The sequence below is a fragment of the Ammospiza caudacuta genome, chromosome 4, assembly GCF_027887145.1.
Source record: "Ammospiza caudacuta isolate bAmmCau1 chromosome 4, bAmmCau1.pri, whole genome shotgun sequence".
Taxonomy (NCBI): domain Eukaryota; kingdom Metazoa; phylum Chordata; class Aves; order Passeriformes; family Passerellidae; genus Ammospiza; species Ammospiza caudacuta.
The window spans coordinates 22,671,977-22,694,679 of record NC_080596.1 but is presented as its reverse complement, the minus strand read 5'-3'; the positions used below and the strand labels follow the sequence as shown (position 1 = coordinate 22,694,679).

The window sequence follows — 22,703 nt, the reverse complement described above, 5'->3', positions numbered from 1 at the left end:
CAGTCCATTGAGCCAGAGGGATGCTCAGTGTTTCCTGCCCCTTTGCATGGAAGAATTTATTCAGGTCGTGGCATTCTGTCACCACTGTTGGAGCAGAATACTCCCTCAAGAGACAATTAAGAGTTGTGACAATAGTATGTTTGTTTTTTTCTTTTCCCAAGAACCTCAAAACTTCTTCCAGTCAGAATGCCTTCCTAAGGCAGGTAAAATAATCCAGGCCAAGGGCTTTTTATGATTAGAGGGTTTGAGCCACTGAGCAGGGGTTTCTGTAATGCCATGTCCTAGTCTTTTCCCCTCTTTATTCTCAGTAGCTCTGCCTTGCCCTCAAGGTGTCTGGTGATGTTTTTACTCCTCTCTTCTGTCAAGTTCAAACTGACTTCTTTTGGCATGAGGGAAAGCATGCCTTGGTTTTGGAGGCTTCCAAACAGGTTTTGACTTTCAGGCCTTTGGCAGGTTTTCTTGTTGGGCTGCATTTGTTTGATTGGTTGTTTGTTTTGGTTTTGTTACAGTGAGAAGTGCTTTCTGAAGGTGCCTAAAATCAGTTTTATTGGTGGGCAAACTTCAAATGGATACAGGTTTTAGTCTAGCAAGGGAAAGGCTCTTGGTTGTAAAGTTGGAAATAGTTCTTACAGTGGTAAAAAGCATGAAATCAGAAGACACAACAACTATCTTTGACATCAGAGTTTGCTGCAAATATTTATTGGTCTTTTCCTAAGTATTTTCTGGGCTGCAGAGGCCTAGGGACTAACTCAGGTACATATTTGTTCCTCTGAGGTGTTGTGAAAGGGGATGATGCCTTGGCCAATATTTTCTTGGGATTATCAGCAAGTCACTTAAGTCCTGATGAAACCTCAACACACCCACCATAGCCTTCCCTTTATTCACTTCTCTGTCTAATTTGGGAAGATGCCTTATGCAGCAGCTTTGAATAGTACCCATGAGAAAGTAAATAAAACCTGGTATCAGGTTTGGTTTGGGGCTGAGCTTCGCCTGTCAGTGAATATTTCTTGCCGCATGGGTTCCTCTTTTTGGTTATGGTCAGTTGAGTTGCAGTTTCCATCCTCAGCGAGGAGATTTATGATACTGGGCCTCATGATGACTTAATAAATGATGAGTTACTTATTCATAACAAGCTGTTTCTCTTCAGCCTGCCTGCAGTTTCACAGGTTCTGATGTGGCTGCCTGGTTTCTGTGGAGATCACATAAGAGTATTATGAGATATATGGCTGGTTTGGTATTTAGGATCCCTTGTCTTAAATGTCTCAAACCATCCCTGCTCTCCTGGGGGACTGGTCAAATCCTACATATCTGTTGTAGCTGCGTGGCTCCAGTGGCAATTGGGCAGAGCAGTGGAAACAGGCTGGTGGCAGCAGTGGGAATGGCTGGTAACAATGGGAATGGCTGGTGGCAGAAGTAGGAATGGCTGATTAATGTGGGAATGGCTGGTGGCAGTGGTGGGAATGGCTGATAATGGTGGGAATGGCTGGTGGAAGCAGTGGGATTAGCTGGCAGTGGTGGGATTGGCTGGTGGCAGCAGTGGGAATGGCTGATAACGGTGGGAATGGCTGGTGGCAGAAGTAGGAATGGCTGATTAATGTGGGAATGGCTGGTGGCAGTGGTGGGAATGGCTGATAATGGTGGGAATGGCTGGTGGCAGAAGTGGGAATGGCTGATAATGGTGGGAATGGCTGGTGGCAGAAGTAGGAATGGCTGATTAATGTGGGAATGGCTGGTGGCAGTGGTGGGAATGGCTGATAATGGTGGGAATGGCTGGTGGCAGAAGTGGGAATGGCTGGTGGCAGTGGTGGGAATGGCTGGTGGCAGCAGTGGGAATGGCTGATAATGGTGGGAATGGCTGGTGGCAGTGGGAATGGCTGGTGGCAGCAGTGGGAATGTCTGGACTCCCTGGCCATCCACAGGGCTGCAGGAAAGGTCAGACAAAATGTGAGCTGGGCATTACTTTAAGCCTGTAAGGAGACACTCGGGGAACTTAAGATGGATTAACTTAAGGTGTAAAGTTTAAAGCGCATTATTATGAAGGAGGATTAAGCTGAACTGAGCTAATGCGAATGAATGAATGTATCTGAATGCGAATCCAAACAGCGGATTCAGAGCTTTGGCTCCACGCTTTTTGTTACTTAAATGTACTTACCTTCTTAAATGTCCCCATGAAGATATGTGCCCTTATATTCCTGATCTTCATATCCTCCATTTTTCATGTTGAGAGCTTCAGGAGCTGTGTCAGAGGTGGGTTTGGCTGGATGGGATTTGCCTTTTTTTTATCCCTCCTTTTTTTTACATTTTAATTTTTCCTTGTGATAGTAAAGGCATTTGTGATTACTTGATGGCATTTATTCTTAGCTGATGTGTTTGGTGAGGAAAAAAATTACTTTGCTCATGTTATGCTGACATGCCTTAATTTCTCTGTGCCTCTTCACTTTTATCATATTTCTGTTGCTTTATTTTGTTGCTGCTCTCAAGGTATTGGATATCTATAATGTCAGCATCCGAATTTTTCAAAAGCTCTGTACCCTCTTGTTCTACCCAGTGTGGGGTTGAAAACCAAATACAAAGTTGACTACCAAAACTCCCACAAAGTGCTTATCTTTCATTAAACAGAGTCATGAATTAACTAACATAATTTTTAGTTGGTAATATTTTGTAAATAAGTAATAAATCAACTTAATTGATTTTTCAGGTGGCAGACTGATTTCAAATAATGTGTTTGCTGTATATTAAAAAAATCACTTAGTAACTCATTCTGTGCATCTTTTTATCTCGCTACAAACAATGCCATCAGGTTTTCCATGAGGGTAAGCCTACAGATCAATATTTGTAAGTAGATAACAAAATGAATATTTAAAAGACAGAAAGAAATAACTAACAAAAAAAAACCCTGATTATAACTGAAATTCTTCTATTTAGGCAATCTCATATAAGCAAAACAAGTACAAAGAAAAGCAAAAGGCAGAAAAATTTGGATGTCAGAAAAAGGGCAATGTAATGTAAAAAATCGAGTTTTTGAATCAACACTTTTACAGTTAATTCACACAAAGAGTGTTTTGTCACTAAAAAAAAGGCATAAGAAACCTGAGACAAAACATTATAATGTTTTACTTTTCTTGCTGTGTGGCTTCTGGTATCTGATGAAAAATCTGTCACTTCTCTCTGTAGAGGTCAAACACAGGGATGGTGGCAGTGGCTTTTATATTCTCAGTCTGGAGGAACAGGAACAAACCTTGGTGTCCTGCAAAAGTAATGATGGATGTCATAGATGGCTCTTACTTGGAGTGCTGCTGTCTCTGGCCAGCTGAGATACACTTCAACATGTAGAATTTAAAATACAAATGTCCTTTATTAATCATTTGCCTTTTGAGTTTGGTGTGTATCCCTCAGAGCCTCCTGGGAGCAGTCCATGATGCATAATAAAAACAAATACGTATGGCATTACTCCTACTATTAAATGTAATTAGAAAAAAAAAAAGAAGCTGGAAGTTCTTAGTCACAAGAAAAGAGGGTGGAGCAGGGGAAAAGTGCAGAGCCCATCTAACAATGGGGAGTCCGCTTTATTAGTATTAAAGAGGAAAATGAAATTGCTCTGGCAGCAGTGCAATAAAACACCAGGAAGATTATGTCAGTCTTTGTTTGCACACAGTATGATTCTTCTCTTTCACCAGCCAATTTGTATATTTGAAAAAGCATTTGCTTGGTTAAAATAATGAGCTGAACTTCATCCAATTCCCCAATTATACAAAAATTTGTTAGAAGAAATACAGACAATTGGTTTTGAGCAACTGAAAAAAAGAGGAGTAGTGTCCATGGAACAATTATAGGGCCTTGTCTCCATACCTGCAGACACACACACACACACACACACACACACATATATATATATATATATATATATATCACAGTTTTTGCTGAGACAACCAACTCTCAATGACACTTTTCTTTAGCTGTTGTGATTTGAGATGGCAGCTTCAAAAATTTAGCAAAATTATAACTAATTCTGCCTGGAACTTGAGCAAGATAGGTTAGCTTCTCTCTTCAGAGAAGAGAGACAAGGTCTGAAGTGAAATTTATGAAAGTATATTTAAAGATACAAGTCACGTATCCTAATTATTTTACGATTTAACAAGCGGAAGTCTGTATTAATGAACAAGTTCATTTTTTTTACATATTCCTTTATTCCAGATTTTTTTAGATTACTAGTTTGGGAAAAAAAAACCACGTTTTTTGAATATTTCAGTGTTTGAACAGGAGATGTCACCTGATGGGGGAGTGTATCACCTAGAGCATGCATTCAGTGGGTGTAGGCTCGTTCCCCTGTTGCACCAGCTCTGACCTCTTCAGCAGGCACGCTTCCATCAGCCAGGGCAGAGCTGAGCAAACACTGACGATTCAAATACATTTTAAAACGCTTTTGCCGCTTCACTAATCCCATCAGTGACAAAACTCAAATGATTTCGTTGCTGTTCCTTTTCCGTGGTCTGCGGGGTAGCGAGGTGAGCTCAGCCATCCCTGCAGGGTGGTGCTGGGTGATGCCCCTGCAGGCTGTGCTCTCCCTGGTGTGTATTGGTGCCCCTGCAGGCTGTGCTCTCCCTGGTGTGTACTCAGGCCCTGGGTGTTGTTCCCCTGTCTCCGCAGGGAGCGGATGCGCCAGTCGGCGATGTTCGAGCTGTGCCAGGGCATGCACCAGATCAGCCTGCAGTTCGTGCGCCTGCAGCTCAGCTTCGAGGAGTACACCATCATGAAAGTGCTGCTGCTCCTGAGCACAGGTGAGTTGGGTCCGTGGTTATGTGGGAATGCTTGAAAATGTTCCAGCTCACAAAGAGATGCAGTGGTTTAACCAACTTGGAAAAAGCCAAACTGTTTCCAGCTGGGCCGCAGGAATAAGCCTGGGTTTATCTGCAGTTAGCATGGGAAGTGTCTTTGCAATTGGAGTGTGTTATGAGCACTGGAGGGACAGGAGTGGCCAGGTACAGGACTTTGGCCCCCCCCTTTCCATAGAGGGACCTCAGACATGCCAGACAAGTGCCACAGCTGTGGGGATTGAGGGAAAATCTCTGCTAAGCATTCAAAGCCACCAGGGTTTGGCTGACTCAACGTGACCTTCAAAATGAAAAGATGTGCACTGCCTGTTCTGCAGAGCAGGTTGATGTTGTAATGCCAAGTGACTTCCACAGGCTTCTGAAAGTTTAATAAATGACAGTGCATGCTTCCTTTTTTTCTCTTGAGCATCATGCTTTGAGTTTTAAGACGCAAAATTACATCTTGGTGCTTGTTACAGCACTGTGTAGTAATTAGCAGATCTCTTGATCTTATCTTACTGAAAGTATTGAAAACCACCTGTCCCAGTGCAATTGTATAAACACACAGGCAGTTTGTACATTACTTTTCCATCAGTAACAGCCTGTAAACCTGTAAGCAAATGTTATTCTGTGGAATCCTGTTCCTTTTTTGTGGGGAACAGCTCGGTGACACCATGACAAGCCAGCTCTGTGGTTAAAGTGCCTGCCTTTGAGGGGGGACATGGGGCTGCAGTTCCTGCCAGAGCTGGAGGGCATTTGGATCCTCTAACAGAAACCTCATGGGGCTGTGAGTTTTTGGGCTCAGCCATCTCCGTCCCTTCCCTCTTCCAACTGAAGCTGTTCCAGCTTGCTGGGATTGGGAGAGACACCACTTTTTGGGGATCCTTTTGTGTCCTGGCCTGCAGAGTCTGACCCCAGGTCCCACTCCACCAAGGGCTGGAGATGGTCAGCCAGTGGACCGGGAACAGTGGGGAGGGGCTGTGCTCCAGGCTTGCCCTGAGGGGTAAATGGCTTTTTTTTGAAGGTTGTCACTCCTCCTGTTTCCAGAAGCAATGTGCTCAGGGAGGGTTTGGCTCCCAAAATGTTCTTGAGAGAGTGTCTGGATTGGAGATCTGCCTCTGCAGCATTTTAATCAGCCTTAAAGGGGAAGAATCTTTAGGAAAATAACCTGAAGGCATTCTAAAAATGCAGCAAAATGTCTTTAAGCCAAATATTTATTATTCTACCCTCTCTAGAGTGTAAACTAATGAGCTATTGCAAGAATCTGTTAGGTGAGATCAGTCTGGCCAATTAATTTCAGTGAGCTGGGTCTCTTTCAAATGCACATCATGGTCACTAGAAAACCTGCTAAAAATTGTTTGTTTTGGGAAAATCGGGATATTTACATTAGAGAGAGAGAAAAAGGAGAGCAAAATGGAAATGGAGGTGATGATAAAACCCAGAAAGTGTCAAGTGAAGGGCAGCAAACCTGGTTTTGAGTGCTTGCACCTTGCTACAGTCTTATGACAGAAAACTCCAGGTTTGTTTTCATTTGAATTCTTTTATTGAATCATGTGATGAAAAGAGTACAAGTTATTCTGAAACTTTCATGGCGACCACATCAAGGAAGTTTCACTCCATTTACATGTGGAAGAAACCACACATTACAACTGAGTTGTTTTCTTGCTTTCCACAGACCATAGATTTTGGGAGCTTGCCAACAGTATTGCTGCATTTAATAAGTAAAATCAGAAACACTGGGCAAACCTCCAGAATTTCATGTTTTGCTTGAGTTCTCTTTATTTGTGGTCTTTCTTTCTTCCTTAATTATCTGGCTGGGGTGATAGTATAATAATTTTCAGACAGAACAGTAAAATACATAGTAGTAGACAAAGAAAGAGTGACTCTAACAGCCTGTAAGCACTGTATATATTAAAGGAGCTGTAAAGCCTGTGCATTTTGTGTGAGGGCCACAGCATGCTCTGATGGCTTTACTTATCTTGATTGGTGCCTCTGTGTTCATTCACCTTGAACTGAATTTGTAGATTTGTTCCAGACAGTTTCTTTTATCTGTCAGCTGACTGAGAGGGTTTGCATCTAGAATTCGAAAATTAAATGAACATATGATATTTATATTGTGATTGTGTGCTATAAATATATAATATTTACCAAACAGCAGGCAGGCTGGTGTGTAACCTCCTAGGCTTTTTCTAAAGATTCTTCCTTGTGTCCCCTTCCAGCACTTGGTGGCCTCAAGTCCTTGGTGGTACAGCTCCTCCTTGTTCCTCATTGCTAAATTGCCCTTGTAGATACTGATGCTTTTTCTTAAAGCTTCTACTCTGGAGCTATTTAGGGCAGTTGTTACATGCTTCTGATGTGATTTCAGTGGGGTGGGGGGCAGTTGAGAGGATTTAGAAGAGAAGGGAGTGTATGAACAAGAGTTTCTGTCAAGAGGTTAAGTCAGGGTAAGCTGAATGGGAAGATCATGATTTTCTCCTTTCTCATTTTAGTAGGTAACTTCCCATTTAGCTTAATCTGACATAGTTTATTGACTTACCTAGGAAATAAAGTCGCTCATGTACTGACCATATTTTATTTTCCTTCTATGGACTATGCCTAAGAGATACAGAGGAAAAAAATCGCATTTGATGGTTAAACAGTGTTCATGAATTTGGATATTAAACCTCAGAATATTTTGAGTAATGTTGTTAATAATCCCTTTGGAGTTTTCATCATCTGATCCTAATAAGCCATTCCTGTTTGGGGCAGAACCTGCAGGAGTGTTTGCAATCCATTAAGAAACGGGGTATTGCTTTTGTAATCAGCCCTGCTGATATTGGTCACAATAAAAAGTATCAGAAAACTGTACTTCTGACCCATTTATAAAATGATGATTCCATGATCATGATTCTGTCTCTGTTTGGCAGATAGAAACTTCAACAGGACACTAGAAATTCTTGCAAGTGTCTGTCATGGTCAAGCACTGGGTCAGGATGCCTGTTTGGAAAACAGACTTCTGTTCTGTGCAGAAAAATGGCTCTGTTTTGTTCTAGATGCTATGCAGATGCTTGCTAACATTCAAAGAAATTTTAGATCTTACTTGATGGCATAAAAATGTGTCACTTGGTCTAGCATTTCTGCAGATAACAGCTGTGATTCTGTACCTTCTCCTCCTCTGCCAAGTGTGGGGAATCATTCAAGAATGATAAATCACGTTTTCAGCTTCTAACAAAATACCCTTGATCCATCTGCTTGGTTTTTATGTGGTTGGATTGTATTGAAAGCAGTTTGGACATGAGGCTAGCATGTGTCTATTTCTGAGATGTTATCTTGTCCTCTGCCACAGCTCCTGCAATCACACATCTGGAGAGGATGCCTGAATCGCTTGAGAATCTGTGTGATGTTGTTGATCCCTCACCAATGTCTGTAAAATTACGGACTTTGCTTAAAGGTTTCATTCCTTCATCCGCTGACTGCTGTAACTGTTTAAGTATGCACATCAAAAGAATAAGCAATGCAGTTAATACTAATTTAAGACTGTCTTTTCAATGACAGTTCCCAAGGATGGTCTCAAAAGCCAAGCTGCATTTGAAGAAATGAGGGCAAATTACATTAAAGAACTAAAGAAGATGGTAACTAAATGTCCAAGTAACTCTGGGCAAAGCTGGCAGAGATTCTACCAACTGACTAAACTTCTTGACTCCATGCATGATGTAAGTATAACTCCTCAGGGAGCGCAGAAAAGTTAAGCAAAAAATCTCTCCTTTAAGGTAAAAAAATAGTCTTTAATTGTGTTAACTGACAGGGAGACAAAAAACAGCCATATTCTTTTTAAAGGGACATTTGAGAGAAGTTGTTAGACGAACTTAAGAAGTTAAAATAAGAAAGTAGAAGTCATAAAGGTGAAGGGTTCAGGTTTAGTGTGTTACACATCCAACGTGCCTGACGTGCCAATAAACACGGAATTCATGTGCTGATCTTGTACAGCTGGGTTTGTAATCATGACTTTAAAAGATGCAGAGTCCTTGACACCATCCTGGGTGTTTGAAGCTTTATTTGAAATTTCAAGTGGAAGATTCCTTGTTGGGTTATTTCTGCCACCCTGCCTTATTCCAGCACAAGGTGTTTTACATGTCTCAGGTGTGAGGGGTGATGAATGACACAGGAAACTAAAGGTTTGGTCTCAAAGCACCTGGGCTGCTGATCCTCTGCCCACAGTGACAGAGTGCTTGTGGTAGGTGTGGTAGATTCCAGAGGGGGTGTCCATAATGTTGAGCTATTTAGCTGAGAGTGACCTGGTTCTAGCCAGTGTAAATGGTAAGTGCCAAATTTACCTCTGCAGCAGCAGGGCTGTATCTCCTTTAACTTGCTCTGAGGGAGCCTGCAGCCTCTACAGAGGAAACAAGTGACCCAGCTGGTAAGGTCTCCTCAAGCTGAGGGTTTTCCTAGTGCCCCCTGAGATTTCCCTGGGGACCAGCCCATTGCCTGGGCCAGCAAGGCTGGCACCCATCCTCTCCAGAGCTGTGCCATGGAGCAGCAAGTGATGGGAGACTCCTGGGGACAGTGAGAGTGACCTTTAGCTGTGTTTGGGTGCATGAGACGAGAGCTCTCAGCATGTTCATCCACCCTCCCAGTAAAATCTGGCAAACTGCGGCAAAGGAGAAAACTGCCCTGCTCCATCCTGGCTGGGATGGGGTTAGGGAAGGATCTTTGCTGCATGAAGAAGCTACAGCGCTTGCTTTCAGAGCCTGCATACAAATGCACATCTTTGTGCTCAAATTTCATTTTGCAGAGACAGTACAGTACAGTGCACTTCAGGTCATATCGGTGTAAGAACCTCAGGTCTGTTTACAGAATGTACATATGGAATTATTTTTCAAATATTGTTCTGTTGTTCATTAAAACATTGCAAACCTTAGTGGGAGGCAGGGGGAGTATTATTAGTACTGCAGTAATAGCTCATTTTTCAGAGATCAGGTTTCACTTGCTCAGTGCCAGCAAAGGAAGTTGTAGTGTTTTAGTGGAAAAAAAAAAAAGGGATGGGTGATAAAATCATTTGCAAGAATTCACATCTGAACCTCGAGGCAGCATAACAAACCCCTGCATTTATGAAGTTTTCCAATCCTCTTCAGGATAGGCAGTATGTGATTTGTTGCTGAAATTGGAGTGTTTGTGTGGTTAAGGTGACTGGATGACAGGCTCGTGCTTACTGAGAGCACTCCCATGTCCTACAGACATTTTCCAAAACACAGCATTAACCATTGGGAGCTGAACTAACCAGAGGAAGCAGGCTGCTCTTGCATTTTATTTAATTTTTAATTAAGCTATTTTTGCATTACTTTTGTTTTAATAGTCAAAGGACTTTTTAAAGAAAATCCCATTGTCAGCAGTCTCTGTTAGAAAGGCCGATTGTCTCCAAACAGTGCTTCCTTTCAGAGATGATGCTGGAGACTTGTTCAACAAGGGCACTTGTTTATTTTTTCTCTTTAAAACGTTTTTTTGGGGTTTTTTTTGCTTTTTGGTTATTGAAATCCATCAGAATAAATTTAGACTGGTGATAATATTAATGAGAAGTGAGAATTAATATTCTCTCCCCACTGCCTGTTAGTGCAGAATTTCTCTGTTCAAACGACGTGAATGCAAATTTTCTGCTTGGTTCCTTAGTCTAGGAGGAACGCTTCCTCACCTGTCACCTGTGTATTTTTAACTTATTCCATTATAATTTCAGAGGGTCAGAATGTATTTGGTGCTGGGCAGTCTAACTGGAACTGAGGCCCCATGTTTACATGCTGCTGTAGTCTCAGCATTGGCATTGTCAGTGCAAGCCTGAAGGGGCTGGTGCACAATCCATGCTTGTTCAGCCCTCCTGCTGCATCCAGCTTGTCCATCTGAGCAGAGCAGCATCTCATCACTCATGGAATTCACTTTACCTGAGTGTGGGGGCAAGCAATAAAGAACCCTGCTCCTTTGCACCTCCAGACTTGCTTTTATCAACCTCATTTATAAAGACATCTATCTGAGGAATATATGAAATACAGTGTGTGGAAATATCAAATTACAGTATGCTTGGCTTATATAATATGAGGAAGAAAAAGAAAACCCAAACAAGATGGTTTTACATTGCTCAGTATGCTAAATCATTCATCCACACAGCAAACATATGTGCAGGTAGAAAAGTGCCAAGCTGAGGAAATAAGAAATTTTCAAGAAGGCCAGGCAGGCACTTAAGTATTTGAAAACATCAGCAACTTTATTTAATGATCCATAAAGCCTCAAAGCACCTTAAAAATAAGAGATGGAAAGCCATCCCGGGCAGACAAGATGAAGAGGGTTTTGTGCATGTGCACACCTGTGCTGGGCTCTGGAGCCTGCCTGCCACGCTCTGTCTGCATGGTGCCGTGGGGAAGCCGTGGGTTAGTGGTGAACATGGCAGTGCTGGGATAACAGCTGGACTCTGTGATCTCAGAGGTCTTTTCCAAACTTAATGATCCTATGATCCTGTATTTCCTTCTTGTAGAGATTGTATTTCTCTTATTTTGGGGGTCTCATGTGCATCATGTCCTGAAGAACCACAGTGTAGCAAGGACAGCGCTCCTCTCTACCTAGACTCCAAAAGTTTTGGTCTTGTGCCTGTGAATGGCCGTGGGCATTTCAGGGAGAGATGCACATGCAGCACTTGGATGGAGGTGAAGTGCCTGACAAACACCCTCAGGAACATTAGAAACAGATGTCCTGCACATGGTATCAAAAACTTCATCTGGATCCTCCTCAGCATCTCCTGTTGGCTTTGGCAGGAAGGGCTGTGTCTTGCATGGCAGGCCTCGTTTCATATAGAGACTGTGTAGTGTATGGTTAGGCAGTTTGTAGAACAAAAGCTGAATTTGGTTTCAATCTGGCTGATACTAAACAGGCTTTGAGTGAAGAGGGCTTTTGTTTCGATGCCATGACATTAAACCCTAATGTGAACCTTCCCCTTGGCAAGGCAGCGCCCTGCGCTGTCATTTGCTTGTTGACATTTTCTGCCAAAGAAAAATAAATTCTTTAAGGCTCATGCTGCTGAATAATTAATTTTTTATGGTTCCTGAAGGGAATACTTTATAGCTGAGGTGGATCTTTCCATAGGCTGAGAGCGCCAGGATTTCACTCGCTGAAAGAGCTGACAGTGAGAATAAGGGCACGGATCCTCCGGGGGCAGGGCTGCACGGGATGGTGTGCTGGATGCAGATGTGCCTCTGCAGGTTCCTAACCCCACAGATACAAAGCTGTCACCAACACCTTTGGGTACACTTATTTCTGCTACTGATGTGCCCAAGTTGTGTCCCACAGATGATGAGCAGTTTGGAGCCTCGTTCCAGTCCCAGTGCCTGAATTCTCTGGGTGAGCATTTTCTCTCTTTAGTGAGAGGATAGATCCAGCCTCTACTCCCAGAGCAGCAGCCATGTGGGAGTGTGCCAGGTGTGTGTTGTGGCAGCTAATATGCATCTGTCAAGTGAGAAATTGATTCCCAGCTCCCTAATGTAGACAGAAGCTACTCTGAGAGTTGTCTTGCTCAGTTGGTGATGGTTGGATCCCTCTTCCTTCACATTTGTTGGTGTTTGTTGGGGAAGAACCCCGCTACTGTTGAAGAGCAAGGGACACTTGGCTCAAAGTTTGTGCTGGCCAAGGGATGAGGATGTTTCATTGCTGTGTGATGCTGTGGGTGCATCCTCCAGGCACAGAACACGAGTTGAACTCAGGCTCTTCTGTGGCACGTCCAGGTGTCAGGTGCTGCGGTTTGTGTGTGCACATGGTTATAAAGGAAACGTGAAGAAGTGAGTGCAGTTCTTCAGTCAGATAAATAGGCAGAACCAGGGTCCATGTTTGCTCTGTCAGATACTGTTAGTGCCTAATCCATATGTATTTTATCCACCTTTTACTCCTTTCTAGCATGAGGCAAATTCTCTGCATAAGTATAACCAGAGGCTTTGTCCCGTGGTCTTCCCTTGTACTCCTTGTGATGGTGGAAGGCTTTACAAGGCTTTACTCTTGGGTCAGAGTTCAGGATTTCCTAGGCAGCTAGGAACTGGCCACTGTGAGTAACCAAAGGACATATGGATCTCCAAGAATCAGCCTGTAAGCCATCCCAGAGGGAATAACTTCCTTCCTGAGCCCTTGGAGTAATAATTATTTTACATCATGGGATTTTCATAGGACTGGGAGTAAAAACAAGTGTAGTGGCAATGGAATAATCAAGACCTGCTTGGCAGTGGTTTTCCTTAGCCTTCCTGGTTGTTGGAGCAGGAGTTTTGTATCCACTGCATGAAGTGGAAAAAGCAGGAAGGGACAGTAGTCCTAAATTCACCGAGGGCTCTGCTGGGTGAGGAAGGAGCTAGGTGGGCAGAGACCCATTTGTGAAAGGGACAGAAACAGGCAATTTGGAGTGTCTTCTTTTTTTTTTTCTTTTTTTTTTTTTTTTAATATAGGAGAACATTGAAGTTTCTGACAGTAATAGCTGTAGCTAATAATAGGAAGAAATTACTCAGCATTGTGTTGTTACCCTACTGCTGTCTTAATTGCTGTCTCAGTAGGCTTAATCACAGAGATGCTCCTGATAGAGAAGTGACTGAGGGCTTTCATACCACACTCAGAGATTCTGAGAGAATTTGGAGAAAAAGAAGCACAGGAATGTGCACCCTTGCAAATCCAATGTTCTTACCATTTCTGGAAATGCAAAGGCATCATGGTGAGATTTCCAAACTAAAATAAATTCTTTTTGCTGTAAAAATGGGGCAAGTGCTCAAAGGTCACTTTAACTGTATTAACTTCAGGGACTTCATTAAAGGATTCATTTTTTTTAATTATGAAGAACAGTATGCATGAAAAAGTCCATTTTATACACACCCCACCCTAATAACAGAAAATTACATTTGATTAATACTCCTATTTCTCAGAGGTGCTCAATACAGCATGCAAATGCAAAAATTGATTAGGTAAGAATATCAGAATTGCTAAGACTGCTGTAGCCCTGGAAATGTTTGAAGCGCAGCGCACTGCAGGGGTGGTGATGAGAGAATTGGGAATTGTTTTAGTTGTGACCTTAACTGCACTGCCAAGCTGTAAGTCTTCAGAAGTGTGCTTCAGTAGCTGAAATAATTGAGATTGTAGAAGCCAGGATGTTTCTAGTCACCATTGTACTGCTTGTGCAAACAGCAGAGCTTTCACTCTCACTGCTAAATTGGAGTTGTCTGTCACACTGCTGGAGTGGGGGAGCTCCCAGCTTTTCCACCAGCTTTTCCACTATAAACCACCAGAAGTGGAGGGTAGGAGTGGTCAGCTAAAGTGTAGTCAGGAGTTCTGAGAGCGCAGGGATTTTACAAGGCTTTAAAGAACAACCAGGAGTATATTTGATCTAGGAAATTCATAAGGCACGTTCAGAGGTCCTGGATAGCTCGTGTTACCTTGCTTGTCACCTGCAGTGACAGTCACTGCAAAGACAGAGCTTGTGTGTTCCAAGAGAAAACAAACTTTTTGATATCCTTACTGAAGAGGGAAATTCTCTTTTAAAGGAGAAGACCATCTAAATTATTTACCTGTTACAAATCAAAACTCCATCAGATAAATGTTGTTTGGGATGCAGAAGCAAGTACTTACATTTCAAAATTAACATTGCCTGTGGGACTTGAGCTTTTCATCCTTTCAGTGCATCCACATGCCAAGGCTGCTGAGCTGGCAGGGGGCTGGTGCTTTTGAAAATGCACAGGAACATACCTGCAGAAAATAACCTGCTCATGGCTCAGCTCTTGGTCTCACAGCTTTATCTGTCTGACCTTAGCACAGTGTTTATATTTTCGTACTTCTGAGCTGGCTTTCAATTCTGCCACATTTTTCCTCTTTAGTTTAAATTAATGCTTTCCCAGTGCCAAAAAGCCACGCAGCTTTCAAGGCTGGAGTTTAAAAGAATGCTGACTGCAATCCCGTGGTCCTGGTGACACGTGGGGTCACAGGTGTGACACACGTGCTTCCCTGTCCTCCCTTTTTCTTTACGTGGATGATTCTTGTCAAGTGTGTTAAAGCTGATAGCTTAAGAAAGTGGAACAAAACTTTTAGCAGACTAAATAGGTGTAGAAAATACATTATCCTTAGGTGTAGAATATATATTATCCTTAGGTATAGAAAATATATTATCCTTAGGGCTTCAACCCAAGTATGACATGAGGGGAGGGTTCTAGGGATTTTCTTTTAAACTGTTGTGCAAACTTAACCATTCTCCTCTGTGGTGAGATTCTTAGAGTGCTGTGCTACGATTGTACCTGTGATCACATGCTGGTTTTCACCCACTGGACTGCTGACTTTTTTATGGAATAGAGTCGATTACGCTTCCTTCATTAGTGTTATTTTTCATTTTCCCTGTCTGCATATTCACCAGACATAAATGTGTACTCGGTACTACTAAAAGGTTGCAAAGAAGTCAGCATTAGTAGTTTCTAGGTAGGATTTCCTGTGACCTGTCTCACTGAATCCAGAGGCTCCACACAGACGTGATGAGGTAGGAATTCAAGCTGCACAGAAGGCAGTGGGACAGAAGTGATCCCAACCCCCTCTCACATTCAGTGATGTGAACAAAGTTTAGGAAAAGGAGCACATTCACAGGGTCATTGTCAAGGCTTACTTTGCTTAGGGCTGGTGTTTGATGCCAGAGGCAGGGAGGATGGAGTGCCAATCACACCAAGACACAGTTTCCTTCACTTTGATTTTGTGCTGTTTAGAGTATTTTTGGGACAGGAGATATGCAGTAACAACCTCCTCCTCATGGGTAAAGTGAACCGTTGAACATCAGCATTTTTTCCTTGAAAACCAGATTATGTCTATGCTACTTATTTAGCATGCATCTGTTTAATTAATTAGTGTTGCTTCGTGACATGCCAGATCATCAGCAGTGACCTAAGCCCCAGCAAGCAGACTCATGTAGGGCTCAATAGCAGCAAGTCATGTGTTTGAGTGATCTCAGCACTTCTCTGGGCTGTTCATAAACTGCTTACATGTTTGCAAGAGCAGCTGTCAAAGTCCTGAAAATGAGCAATAAGATATGGTGTTCCAGGATGGAAATGTTGCTGCCCATATTTTTTTATTCATTTCCTTTTCTGCCTTCCAGAAGTCCACCTTTATTTGCTCTATCTTTAACAGGGGCTTTATGGCAAACTGCAATTCTGCATGGTAAGAATTGAAATGACAAACTTATGTTTGATAAACTACACAAGCAGAAGTGTTTCAAGTCCTCTGCAAGGACATGAAGCATCACAATTAATTTAACACTTAGATTTTCAAATAGCAGAGGCTCTTTCCTTCAATCACAAAACAGTGTGTGAACTGCACTGGAAGTTCACACACTCACTGAAACCTGGATGTACTTCATTCCTTCACATGTCTTAAAGATTGGGAAGGTCCAACATACTGTAAGGCTTTAGGAGATGCGTTTAGGTCACAGCCACCAAAAACCTGTAGACTGTGTCTCTGCAAAACCTGAAATGCCACCGTGTCACGCAGCAGTTGTGTTGTTGAGCTGCAAACATCAGCTGCTCTGGCAGTTGTAGGCTGTGGGCCCTGGAGAATGCACTGAAGTTAACCAAATAATCTGATTTAATGAATGTGTATCCGGCTGAAGCTGAGAGATACAATAGTTTATGGCTGATTTTTTCCCCCTGGGCAGAAGCCTTTATTTCTGTAGACCTGGAGTTTTCGTGGTGGCCAGTTGCTGTTAGTGAAAGGAAAAGTGCAGCTAGGCTGAAAAATCAAATCTGTGGTCTCTTGGGTTTCCCTAGTTTGCTGATTTTTAATGAGTCAAGTAGCCCTTTGGCATTTGGGTTCTTTTGTTTGCTTTATAACCCCTGTAAATGGACTGACAGGTCAGAGTAAGATGGTATTTCTTGGAAATAATCAATTATCAGTAAGCTGTTGTTGTGTGCAAAAATATTGGTGTTTTTCCTAAAAAGTGTTTCTTTCTGTATTTCAGCTTGTTAGTGACTTATTGGAATTCTGCTTCTACACCTTCCGAGAGTCTCAGGCACTGAAAGTAGAGTTTCCAGCCATGCTGGTGGAAATCATCAGTGACCAGCTACCAAAGGTGGAATCTGGGAATGCCAAGCCCCTGTACTTTCACAGGAAGTGATAGAAAATGTCTTAAATGGAAGAACTTTGCCTTAAGTTTCCCTGTGTTATTCCACACCCATGAAGGACCCAAGAAACCATATTTTAAACATGCTCTTTACACTTGTTCAACAGTCTCTGAATAGTCTAAAATCATACGAAGGGTTTGGGGGAATGGAAAGCAGTTGACTCGGATTTGGCAAGACCTAGATGTTTGGAAATTACCCCATAACCCTAAAACACTTAGAAAATGTTCCTGTTCCTCTGGATGAAAAGCCATATCTAGTCAATAACTCTTTGATTTTGATATTTTAACAGATGGAGTTTTAAATATGCCATGTAGTTTCTGGTATTGTTTGCTTGTTTTAAAAGGGTTCGAGAACTAATGAGAACTTTTTAAAGCTTACCCTTGGTTTGCACATAAAACGTAAAGTCAATATGGGGCATTAATATTCTTTTCTTGTAAAAAAAAAAAAAAACAAAAAAAACCCAAAAAAAATTACAAACAAAAGCTATATATATACACACACATATATACACAAACACAAACCCTAACGTGTAAAGTAATAACAGAACATTTGGTGTGGAATACTGTTATCCCCACCTGTGGCATTTGTTATCCCATGTTATCCCATCATAGATGATATACACTGTGTTAAGTGTCCATTTACTATTTAATTCAAAAGGATAAGATGTGAAAAACAAATGCCCTGGTATCAATTTATAGTATCTATTGTGCTGGCTTTACAAATAATTTTTTGCAGTCTTTTGCTGTACTGTACATTGCTGTATGTATAAATTGTGAAGGACCTGAAATAAGGTGTAAGGAACTTTTGTAAATGAGACAAAAAAAATCTTTAATGGTTAATAGGATGAATGGGAAAGTATTTTTGAAAGAACTCTATTTTGCTGGAGACTATTTAAGTACTATCTTTGTCTAAACAAACAAGGTAATTTTTTTGTAAAGTGAAATGTTCTGCATGCATAATGAACCGTTTACAGTGTATTTAAGAAAGGGAAAGCTGTGCCTTTTTTAGCATCATATCTAATTTACCATCCTACAGTATCTGTTGTAAATAACCACGCTTAACCTTTTCAGTTGTGTTTTAAGCCTTTCTATTTCTCTCTCTATTTTCCTCCCCTTTTGTCTCTCTTGCAAGCATATGTGACTTGAGCACATCTTAGAACTCCTGCTTCATATATCTGTAGGAAACTACACAGTTTGTTTTGCCACTTTACCAAGGTTTCATTTAACAAGACAAATTATGGTCTCTCTCCAAAGCTTTTGCCAGCCTAATGATCTAGTGAGTTCTTGCCCTCTATTCCCTTTCTCTCTCAGGGGAACAGGGGCAAGCAACACGTTGAATGATTTTTCTTTTTTTACTAAGGTTTCCCAGATTGTTTGGTTTTGTTTTTTTCCTTTGAATACTGGATCTATAAAACATCTTAAAAGGTCAGATTATTATTTCAGATGGGGGAGATTGATCTCTGGTTATGCTGAAGGGAACATGCAGATCATTACAGTAAGTATATCAAGGAGATTTGTACTGGTGAGAGGGATGGTGAGGGATGATAAGGGCAGATAAGCTGAGTAGAATTTTTAGTGATAAACTAAAAGTGTCTGTAATTTTGTAAGCATTTTTGTAATAATCGGGATACATCCAAGAAGACAAATGTTCACACTACAAGTTCAACTCAGTTGGTCTGATTTTGTCTCAAAAATGTTTTCTCTAGAATAAGACTGCAAAGAAGAGAATTTTTGAGGTGATTTTCACTATTTCACAATTTATAAGCAACTACAAGATTTTGGAGTAGAATAGAGGACAGGTGAACTTTTCTGAGGCTCAACTGTTGCTACCATATGCTCATGTTTAAATAGAATAGTTTTTCAGAGTCCTAATCTGTAGTGTTCTCTCTGGGTGCCACTGGTATTTTTGAGCTATAGTGTGTCCCTTGGCCGGTTGGAATGTAGCATTTCTTGTCAATGGTGGTCGAATTAAGAATTCTACACCCTTTCTGAACTCAAATTTGGAGGTGCACTGTGGTGCACTGAAGACAGTCAACGCTACTTGTCTTTTTAAATGACACCTGCCTTATGCAATGGTAAATCTGTAAAGACTGTATTCAGAGAGGTTTTTTATATATAAATATATACATACATATATTATTTGCATTTTGGAAGTCTAATTCATAGGCAGATCTTTAAATACTGACCTGCACAGCAATATGAAAGCCAAACTTCCAACATGAGATATACAGCATGCAGACTGGTTGTTTACAGTAAAGACACAGTCATACATCCATCTATTCATTTAGTTTTTTTTTTAAAGTCTAAAATAGAAGATTTCAAAGCCAGGTTCTGGGTGAATACAGTCTGCAGCAGCTTTTTATATTAACAAAGTTACTGCCTCCTTTTCTGTCTCAGAGTAACTTTGCTTGACTAAAATAGCAAAGCCATATTCTACACTTCACTGTTAAATGCCTGTCCCAGTCCAAATTGTTGTCTGTTTGCTCCTATTTTTGTACCTTATTACTTTTAATCTTGGTTTGGTACAATTCATAATTCACAGAAACTTCATATAATTAAACACACTAAATTAGTTTTAAAAAGCAATTTATATCTTTATGCAAAAACGTATGTCTGTCTTTGCAAACAACTGTAAGCAGATTATAATAAATCCTTTACTTTAATCACCTGTTGTTTATGAAACCATTCATTGATTATTATTTTTTTGCTAGACATCATTGAAGTAATAGATACAATTGGATATAGATGTTGTAAGAGGCAGTATTCTCTTATCAAGGACACTTAAGCAGAATAGCCATCACTTTTTTTATCTAAACCTGTGTACAGAAAAAAGAAAAAGAAACCACAAAACCCAGCCCTAGTTTTTAGCTACCGGGAAGTTCTTTTGAATTTGTTTAGAATGAAATAGGCATTTGTCTCCTGCAAAATACAAGACAAACTATAACAGCTTTTAGAAAGTGGGCTTTTGTTCATCGAGCTAAATTATTTTGTTGTAAGAAGGAACAGGGATATGCAGCAAGAGCATTGTATACACGGTTAAAATGTAAAATAGTGTAATGTACTGCAGTGGGTATTTCAGGAATACTACACATCGTGCCACTGAGCAGTTTCACGGACTAAAATAGAAAAGACTTAAGTTTGCAATATCAAAATCTTATTAAAAAGATACTTTACAATCAATCATGCAAAAAGCTAATTCACAGGGTGGTGTTTTTCACTGACTTGTTTAAACATTTATGAAATTAAAAAATTCTACAGTTAATGCACTTTTAATTGTTTATTAAAGATTTGACTTTTTTTAGAGCAATGTTTTCAGCTGGAGGTCAATGACTTGATAAGACAGACAGCAGTTCTGAGGCCAGGAAGCTCAGAGGAATGTTTAAGAATTCTTGGAGTTTAAATAGATTCCTGGATGAAAAAAGCAGCCAGCAGTATGGTGTAAACAGTAAAATCTATGCATAATGATGCATTTATAATTAGGGGTTTGCTTCTGTATGTTTAAAGCTTTTTAAATAAATAGAAAATATTGTTTGGTCTTTATGTTAATGTCTGCAAGTACCTATTTTTCTTTTTTTTTCCTTTTTTTTATACAAATTGTACAAATATACATGAATTAAACTGGTTTGATTGCAAGTATTTCTTGCATTTTAATCTCAGCTAGCTGCTGGTGCAGTGATATCCCTAGAGGCAAGCCTTCTGCTCGTGCAGGAACAGTGCACAACCAAAGAGTGGGTTGGGTTGGAAGGGACCTTAAAGATCATCCAGTTCCAACCTCCAGCCTTGGGCAGGGACACCTTCCCCTAGACCAGGTGCCCAGAGCCCCATTTCACCTGGACATGAGCACTTCAACATAAAGTAACTTGCAATGCCCTGCAGCACCTCTCTCCAGCCAGGGGAGTGGTGGTTCCAGCAATCCCTGCCGGCTCCAGGTGTCGTGGCTCCGGGCAGGAGCAGCTCCTCAGGCTGCAGGGCAGGGAATGCCCAACATGAGCAGGGTGGTTCACTGCTCCTGCCTCCCTGGGCTTGGCAAACCACGTGCTGATACTGCTCTGGGCATCCCACTGGAAGAAACAAACCCTCAGTGGCCAGACCAGTCTGGGCTCCAGTTTTTGTTAACCTCCTGCTGCTCTTCCCATTGACTAAAATTAGTGAATCCCTCTTGCCCTGAGAGAAATTCTGTTTTATATACACAAGGTCTCCCCGTTGACCCTGCCTTCTCAGGGCCAGACCTTCTCCAGTTGTATTTACAGTAAGATAGCAGGAGTTTTATTGCCCCTTCTAACTATCTTATTTTGTTCTGGACACTCTCTCAGCAATTCACCACCAAGTTCTGCACAAAGCCTGGTCTGTGGTGTAAAGCCACCATTTCATTGCATTTTGGTCTTTTAATAACGAAGTTGCATGAACTTTTTTATTGCCAAAAAATCCCTGCACCTGCTTTCTCTTTGCTGAATTGTCAGAAGGAAAGAATAGTAGGGGATCAGCAGTGTTAAGAAAAATTTCCCATATGCTTCCAAGCAGATGCATCTGTCATTTGCTGTTCTAGAAATAAGACATGCTATCACTACTTAAAACCATAATAAAACTTGTAACCTGACCTCAAGCTGGGCACTCAGGTATCTGCAGAGACTAGGAGTTCATGAGGAGTACAATATTACTAAGAAATGAGTGGAAAAAATGCTCTTTCCTGTCACAGATTGTGCTTGGTAAACCATGCCCTGCCATAAGGTTTTTGAGGTGTTCTTACTTTAATTGTAGATGTTGACAGGGTGAAGTTTATTTGGCACTTATCTGTGGCTACTGCAAGGACAGATGAGGGCCGACTGTTGGACTCTGATGTAGAAAACAATGTCCAAGACACATTCAGCTGAAGAGGTGAAACTCCACTGAAGACTTTCAGTGAAACCCAGTTTAGCACTGGTGCATTTACAGCCTACACAGGCCCTCTGTCAGCAACTTTTCTCCTTAAACTGCAAACCAATTGTGAAATGGGTTAAGAGAACAAGGAACAGCATTAAGGAAGGCAAGTTTCTGCCCAAATCTCTTCTGTGACACAATTAGAGGCTTGGGTAGCAAAAGCTGCAAGCAGTGTGGCAGCTGTATTTCCATTACAGGACAGATAAATCAGCTAATGAGATTTTTCTTTCACTCATAAAAGACAGCATCAGAAGGAAACCCGCCATGAAGATCAGCTGGGACAAGAGTTAACCTTCAGCAGTTTGAAAACCCCAGGGTTTTGCACCCAGCAGAGTGGAAGTGCTGCTGGCCAAGGCACAGCACTGCACCCCGGCCAGTGACTTACAGGCTATAAATTTCTGCTGAGCCCAGCTGGGCAGGAGTCTCAGCTTGGCCATTAATTATTCAGCAAAAACATCCAACCTTCATCCCCAGCCTGAGGGATTCAATCTTTGGCCCCACAGTGATGGCAAGGCCAAAGCTATTTTGCATTAAAAGCCTTTTTTGTTTCGCTTTTTTTTTTTCCTAATTTACACTAATTTTCAGCCCATGTCATGCATTCACTATCAGCAGCCTCAACTTTTGAAAACCAACGAGTCTCTGGCCGTGCCCACAGTAACCAGCACAGAGCAAGGGCAGGGAACCCAACCCAAGGATTAACTCCTCTGTGCCCCCAGCTGTGACAGGAGAGCAGTTCCATGAAAGAGGACAGAGGCCATGCCATGGAGAATGACCATCCTGCTGCCAGGCCAAGAGAAGGATCCTGCAACCAGCTTGCTCCAGATGGGACTCCCTGTCCTCCTTCC

At 41.5% G+C, this 22,703-nt stretch overlaps 1 protein-coding gene across 3 annotated transcripts in view; it reads left to right on the top strand.

The window, feature by feature from the left end:
• The window catches only part of NR3C2 (nuclear receptor subfamily 3 group C member 2), a 190,013-nt gene extending 169,484 nt beyond the window's left edge, over positions 1 to 20,529 (top strand). For all 3 annotated transcript variants that reach the window (XM_058802915.1, XM_058802914.1, XM_058802916.1), the window contains 3 exons: positions 4,648 to 4,778; positions 8,346 to 8,503; positions 16,780 to 20,529. In XM_058802915.1, coding sequence (XP_058658898.1) covers positions 4,648 to 4,778; positions 8,346 to 8,503; positions 16,780 to 16,935 — 445 coding nt within the window. In that variant the 3' untranslated portion in view covers positions 16,936 to 20,529. The remainder of the gene's footprint in view (positions 1 to 4,647; positions 4,779 to 8,345; positions 8,504 to 16,779) is intronic.
• Positions 20,530 to 22,703: the final 2,174 nt, after the last annotated feature.